This window comes from Protomyctophum bolini (assembly GCF_963924005.1).
Source record: "Protomyctophum bolini genome assembly, chromosome: 22".
In the NCBI taxonomy this organism is placed as follows: Eukaryota; Metazoa; Chordata; class Actinopteri; order Myctophiformes; family Myctophidae; genus Protomyctophum; species Protomyctophum bolini.
The window spans coordinates 30,611,028-30,618,381 of NC_137883.1; the positions used below are offsets into that span (position 1 = coordinate 30,611,028).

The 7,354-nt window shown below is 40.7% G+C and overlaps 1 protein-coding gene across 1 annotated transcript; it reads left to right on the plus strand.

Annotated features, from left to right (window-relative positions):
- Positions 1–2,352: 2,352 nt before the first annotated feature.
- Positions 2,353–6,729, plus strand: LOC308309482 (uncharacterized protein). Its single transcript, XM_080755356.1, has 7 exons — positions 2,353–2,386; positions 3,110–3,160; positions 3,338–3,581; positions 4,002–4,140; positions 4,323–4,419; positions 4,853–4,939; positions 6,539–6,729. Exons 4-7 carry the CDS (start codon positions 4,044–4,046, stop codon positions 6,603–6,605), a joined length of 348 nt encoding a protein of 115 aa, XP_080611482.1. The 5' UTR covers positions 2,353–2,386; positions 3,110–3,160; positions 3,338–3,581; positions 4,002–4,043; the 3' UTR covers positions 6,606–6,729.
- The last annotated feature ends 625 nt before the right edge of the window (positions 6,730–7,354 follow it).

Consider the following 7,354-nt stretch of genomic DNA (forward strand, 5'->3'; position numbering starts at 1 on the left):
TATATATATATATATATTATATGCAGGCTTTTTCCAGTGGTGGAAACATAACTCAAACTTTTTACTTGAATAAAAGTAGGCTATAAATACTGCAATATAGAAATACTCCGTTACAATTCAACATATACTCGAGTAAAGGTACAAAGGTTTTGGTATAAAAATGTACTTAAAATACCAAAAGTAATTATTAATAATTACTCATTATGTAAAATGTCTCATCTAAAATGATCTAATCTCAAGTTTTAAAATGTATAAAAATCATTTGAAAATGGCAGATCTACAAGCTCACATGTGTCTTATTGTATTGTGAGCTTGTAGATGTTTTTAATGTAAAAAAATAAAGTAAAATTAAGGGTTAGGGTTATTAATTTTTAATGCCTTTATCAGCCGTTAATATCGGACATCCCTAACAAAAACATATATCAAATGTGTCAATATTCAAAGTGCCACTAAAACTTCACCAATAAATAAAAGAACATCCACAAGTTACATAAATTAAATGCCACAAAGGTTTGACTAACATGCCAAAAAAATTAAGAAATTACAAAAAATAAGTTTCATAAACTTCTGCCGTATGTCCATAGAACTTCAGCTCTGTTGCAGCAAGCCAGTACAATGTGTCATTGTCTAGGTCACCTAAGCCACGATCACCATTCGGTGGCCGGTATTTGGGGCAAATGGTCATTACGTGTTCCACAGTCTGTAGTGGATCCTCGCATTAACAGTGGGCACTGTCCGAGATGTCCCACTTCTGCTTTGAAGGTTGTCCACTCCTTGCAGTGGAGGTGCTGGCAAAGAACATATTTGGGGTCCTCAATGTATTCCACTGGTCCCTCTGTCTTGCCTTCACCCAGGATGCCTTGGAGGTGTCAGCTGGTGTTGTGTGGAGCAGTTCCTGGGCCTGTGTGGCAAAGGGGCACAGTGACTTGAGGCACGTGTGCTGTGGCAAAGGTCGCCGTGACTTGGTGTGTGTGTGTGTGTGTGTGTGTTGTGGCAAAGGACACCGTGACTTAAGGCACGTGTGCTGTGGTGTCTCTGACGACCTTGTGGAGGAGATGGCTGGGATTCACTCAGCTGTGCCTTCTCAGTGAGGGCCAGCGTGGCTGCTTCTCGTCTGACCTCTGTTGGAGTGATTCCAGCGAGAACAGGCAGGCAGTTTGTTTGGGGTGGCCCATCCGGTGTTGAGGGCAGCATCCAGCTTCTTGACATGAGAGCTACGGCTCCAGACTGGGACACAGTAATCGGGTCGTCTGCATAGCCATACTTCATTGATGTTGTTGCAGGGAGGTCGTGGATGTAGCTGAACAGCAGTTACTGGTGTGGAACCGAAAAGCTTCACAAACATGCCAAATAATTCTAGTTTTTAACCTTTTTAATCTAGTTTATTTAAAATTTTTGTTTTGACTTCTGTTTTGTGAAGCAACTTTGGGTACCTTGAAAAGTGCTATATAAATTGTATGCATTATAAAAAACCAGACAGACACAGCAATTGTCGCCACACATCACAAATTCCTATTGGCAGCAGCAACAAGTGAGTGATGTGTAAAGCCATTCATAGACTATAACCACCATGTTTTCTTTCCAGATGCTGTGAGGCTCAACCGGAGCCCCTACAGGTGGATATCTGCAATTCTCGCTGTCCATGGATGAATCTGCATGGGGGGGCTCTGAAGGCGGCTCAAAGTAAGAAACCACTTAGACTTTTCTATTACTGTGAGTGGTATGGTCGGCTTCTGTTTTAAGTGTTCTCTATACATTTTGTCTATGATGTGAAAGGACACAATGTACATATATCTGGCTCTTGGTCACTTAAAAATTCATCTTTCGTTCTTTCTTTCTTAGGGTGGATGGGTCGTGGTAGACGTCGTGGAAGGACAGAGATCCGTTTCAAAGCGGGGGTTTCCTCTGAGGACTTCTGATGAGCTGTGAGTAGGAATATTTCTTGTTGGGATGGATATCTGTTGTACTGTTATGGTACGAAGTATAGCATGGCAGTATGATTCCTCCTAGTGGCACTGGTTGAATGTCTGTCAGCTCTCCAAGCTAATCAAAGTCTTAATGACACTTTTGTCAACCACTTCAACCCCAGCATCTCTATTCTGGGGCCAAATTAGCAGATCTACAACCTCACACCGCATTGCAACGTGTTGTGAGCTTGTAGATCTGCTATGTTTGGCAAATCAATTTGTTTAGAGTGAAATCTGAGCATATACCAAATGCTCTCTTTAAAGGTCTGTTTTATCAAATCTATAGAGGGTTTAAGTGGTTCTGAATATGCAGCTCAACAAAAGCTAATTTGGTCTTTATTTCTTTCTTTCTTAGGACGGAGAACTGTGTAGATGCCGGAGGACTTCGGACATGGGCCTGCCCAGTGAGGAACCGCACAGTAAGAACCGCTCTAGGCCTTTCACGATTATGAGGTTTCTTTTTACTGGACGATTATTGTCGCTAAATATTTAAGTGTGGCTCAACTGTCTGGGCACCTATGCTGCCAAGCCAGCCGGACGGCGTGCTGCGGGTTCGACTCCCGACGGCCTTTGCCGCGTGTCACTCCCCATCTCTTCCCCCTTTCCTGTCTCTATACTGTTCACTATCAGTAAAAAAGCCCCAAAACCAACATGAGGGCTACGGCTCCAGACTGGGGCACAGTACTCAGCGGTGGGGAACACCAGAGCCTCGGTACCGGCTGGACGCCGTATCGGTGCGGCACAGGCGGTGGTCTTTCTCTTGACGCTGTCAGGTGTTGTTTAAAGGACAGTGTTCTGTCCAGCTTCACCGCAAGATATGATGGGGAGGAGTGGGACTGTAAAAATATACAAATTACACCACTGCTATCACCGAAGAGCACACCCTATGACCCTAATGGATCACGTCTAGGAATTTCAACAATTTAGGCAGTTCTCACATCCAGAGTGACTTACAGTAAGCAACACATATGAATACATCAAATTCATAAACAATTGTCATACATCAAATTCATAAACGATTGTCATCAAGAATAAGAAGTATAGACTATCCAGACTATTGGCAGCAACAACAAGGGAGTGATGTGCGAAGCTCTTTTCTATGAAGCCATTCATAGACTATAACGGCCATGTCTTTCTTCCAGATGTACTGCAGGTCTCTCCAGGAATCTGCATTCCTCTGAAGACGACTCAAAGTAAGACCCTGTTAGGCCTGTCAAAAAGAACCCTAACTGAAACGTTTATCACTGTAAGTGATATGTTTAGCTTCTGTTTAAATGTTCTCTATAAATAAAAGTTTTATGTATATATGTTGTGACAGGATAGAATATATATCTGGCTCTTGGTCACTCTAATCAATCTTTCTTTGTTAGGATGAAGATCGCGGTAGACGTCGCTGGAACGTGGCTGCTGGACAGGGAGTGCACACACGCATACACACACACACACACACACATACACACACACACAGAAAGACTAATTTGGTGTGTGTGTTTTTTTTTCTTTGTTAGAATGGAGATATCGATAGACGATCTGATGTTCCCTGGACAGAGATCCGTTCCAAAGCTCCCCCCCCCCCCCCCCCCCGGGGGCTTCCTCAGAGGACTCTGATGAGCTGTGAGTAGGAATAGTTCTTGCTTGTTTCTGAGGATGGATAACTGCTTTTGTACTGTTATGGTACAAAGAATGGCATCATTTACAGTAATCCAAATGTTTTAAATATTTTAGGATAAATCTAAATGACTCTGCACAATAGTTTGAGAGTCAATATCTCATATCATGAGCGTGCCTCTTGGTCTTTGTAACAACTTGAATACAAATTACAAAAGATGTTGAGGACTGTACATGTGTTGATGCCTCCTAGTGGCACTCTGGTTGAATGTCTGTCAGCTTTCCAAGCTAATCAAAGTCTTTGACACTTTTGTTAACCACTTCAACCCCAGCATCCCTATTCCGTTCAGCAAAAATAGCAGATCTACAAGCTCACACTGCAACGTGTTGTGAGCTTGTAGAGCTAATGGTTTCTTTCTCTCTCAGGATGGAGATCATAGACACAGCTGGAGGCTGGAGCCTCTAGAGATGGAGATCTGCAGGTCTGTCCATGGATGGGAGGACGGAGATCTGGGTAGACGCTGGAGGACTTCGGACCTGGGCCTTCTCAGTGAGGAACTCAACGGTACGAACCGCTTTAGGGTTAGGGCTTTTTTAGGCTTCGTAAAAAGCCAATAATCGTCCGTTGCCGATAATTGGTCGATCCCTATTCTTAAACGTTACTGTAAGTGCATGTGTATGTTGTGACAGGACACGCACACACACAGCAAAGCTAATTTGGGGTGTGTGTCTTTCGTTCTTTGTTAGAATGGAGATCTCAGCCAATGCCCGAGATCCGAAGCTTTCCCCGGGTGTTTCCGCTGAGGACTTCTGGGTCGCTGGGAGGCTCGGACGGAGCTAGAAGGTTCGGTAGACGCCACTGGAACCTGTTTAGGCCTGTCAGAATTTAAGGTTTTATAATGGCCAATTTAATTGTCGCTCAAATAAATTACAAGTGACAATTTAATTGCGTCATACTAACATTCTAAATAAAACTTTGGCTTTTGTAGGCTTTGTGAACAAAAAGCTGCACATGGCATAATTCATTAACTTTATACACTAAAAAAAGAGAAGTAAATTACAAAGTGACACATTTAGAGCTTGTAGATCGGTTTGTTGCATTATTTCTTTAAAATGTTTGACAACATTTTCAACATGGAGACGATTATGACTAATCTCTAAAAAAGTATCTCAAATACTTGGCGATTAGGTAATTGTGACAGGCCTAAATCCTTCTAGTTGTGTTTTTTTATGTCATGTTCTGTAATCAGTTAGGGTTGACTATAGACTTTTTTTAGGAACAAGATCATCATGCCGGTGAAGAGCACGTTTCTAGCCGATGGAGCAACTATTTCTGATCACCTTTGGAGTTACATCACAGCAAGGTAACTATACAACACACACTATGATCATGACATGACATCAGCTTGTGACTGCAACTTGTTCCTGTTCGCAGATGACTCAGCACTGCTAGTCTCGGACAGGAACAAACTGCAGGTTGAAAAGGCCCTCAGCTCTGAACTCGGTAGAATCTGCACCTGGCTCGCTGATAACAAACTATATCTTTACACCTGGGAAAAACTGAATCCATTCTCTTTGGATCTAATAGTAATCTCAGCAAGGCAAATGGCTTCTTGGTTAGAGTTGGTGACAATGTTATCACACGTAAAGATGAAATTACCTACCTAGGTTCCATCCTGGAGGCTAATCTTTCCGGTGATAAAATGGCCACCAACGTAATCAAAAAAGTCAACCAAAGAACAAGATTCCTTTACAGGATCTCCTCACTGGTCAACAAAAACACCTTGAAGACCTTAAAGGGACACTTCACCCTTTTTGCAAAAAAATATATGTTAATGACGTTTAGAAGCTTTAGATCACTTTCCTGGGGGTATTTATGTGTGTAATATGTGGTTTTAGATATTTTAGATTGTAGCAGTGAGCCTGTTGTCTCTGATGTCATGGACACTGGGTTCACTTCCTTCCTGGACTACATGTTGTCTCAGTAAGACAGCTCTCCCCCTATCCACAAGGAGGAGCAGTGCACCAAAGAATTATAGGAATTGTAGTCCAGGAAGGTAGTGAGCCCAGTGTCCATGACATCAGAGACAACAGGCTCACTGCTACAATCTAAAATATCTAAAACCACATATTACACACATAAATACCCCCAGGAATGTGATCTAAAGTTTCTAAACGTCATTAACATATATTTTTTTGCAAAAAGGGTGAAGTGTCCCTTTAACAGGAGCCCTCGTACAAGGTTTCTTTGACTATGCATGCACCTCCTGGTACCACAGCACCTCAAAGGCCCTTAAAACTAGGCTCCAGACCTCCCAAAACAAACTGGTCAGGCTCCTACTTGGCCTCACCCCCCGAACCTACCTCACTCCTGCCCACTTTGACAGGCTGGAATGGCTTAGGGTCGACGACAGAGTACAGCATCTTGCAATGGGTCTGGTCCACAAGATTCGATACACCACCAAGATACCCATGTACCTGTCTAGATACTTCCTTTATGTTAACGAAGTCCACACCCACAACACCAGAGGGAGTGCAACGAACCATGTACAACCCAGATTCGGCACAAACAAGGGACTAAATTATTTTCACTCCTATGCCACCAAAATGTGGAACGCCCTACCAACAGTCATTAAGACATGTGAATCCCTTGACTCCCTTTTTCCCCTCACTGTATAAGTTTATTTTCCCTTTTTACCTCCTTTATGATGAATTCCTGTTCTGTTCTTTGACTATATAGAAGTGTCTTATTTGTTCGTCTCTAAATGTTTTGATGAATTGAACATGGTGGACCCTCTTGTAAACAAGTGTAATGCTTAATTGGGTCGTCCACTTACAGTTAACAGTCTTTGTATTGAGTTTGTGCTTGACATGTACTGTAATTCTGCAAACTGTTAATAAATATTTCAATCGATATTGTTTTATGAACAAAGTAGTAATGAGCATTTCTTTCTTTTCTTTAGGACGTTGCTGGTCTCCTGTGTGGCTCCATCTGGAGGTCACCAGGGTTCTGAGTCACTCAGATCCTGACTGGTAGTGGTGATATGTAGATGTGATCAATCAGGGCTCTTTGAAAATAATAAACTATAAAATAATAAACCAATATAAATAACTAGATAATAATATAAATAAATGGATAAAACGAACGATAAAAAAATTGATTATAGTAAAATAAAAGTAAATTAAAAGTAAATTAAAATTAGTAATACATAAAATAAAATTAGTAATGGATAAAATAAATATAATTAGTAATATAGACAATACATGAAATAAATTAAAATATCAATATAGTAATGCATAAAATTAGTAATAACAGTAATACATAAAATAAATAAATGCATAAAAAATAAAATTAGTAATAACAGTAATACATAAAACAAATACAATTTGTAATGCATGAAGTAAAATTAGTAATAACATATTAATACATCAAATAAATACAATTAGTAATATAGTTATACATAAAATTAGTAATAACAGTAATACATAAAATAAATGCAATTACTTTGTGTTATAGAATGACTTAAAAAAACAAACAAAAAATATCAATCACATCTACATATCACAACCAGGCTATATTGCCAGCAGGCAGGTGGACTGTAGACTCACTACATCTGTCACAATGTGGTGTACTGTATTTTGACCCAACTGGCCTCCAAGGAGAGGCGAGCATGGAGCCGGACATCTGATGATACACGAGAGAAGACGCCATAGTCAAAATAAATTGTAATAAAAGTAATGTTTCATGTTGATTGTAATTTATGCATGATGCCATATAT

Excerpts from the sequence above, each read along its gene's own strand:
- LOC308309482 (XM_080755356.1), top strand. The coding sequence starts at position 4,044 with ATGGAGATCTGCAGGTCTGTCCATGGATGGGAGGACGGAGATCTGGGT. Across the intron at positions 4,420-4,852 it reads GGCTCGGACGGAGCTAGAAG|GAACAAGATCATCATGCCGG; the intron begins GTTCGGTAGACG and ends GACTTTTTTTAG. Across the intron at positions 4,940-6,538 it reads TGGAGTTACATCACAGCAAG|GACGTTGCTGGTCTCCTGTG; the intron begins GTAACTATACAA and ends TCTTTTCTTTAG.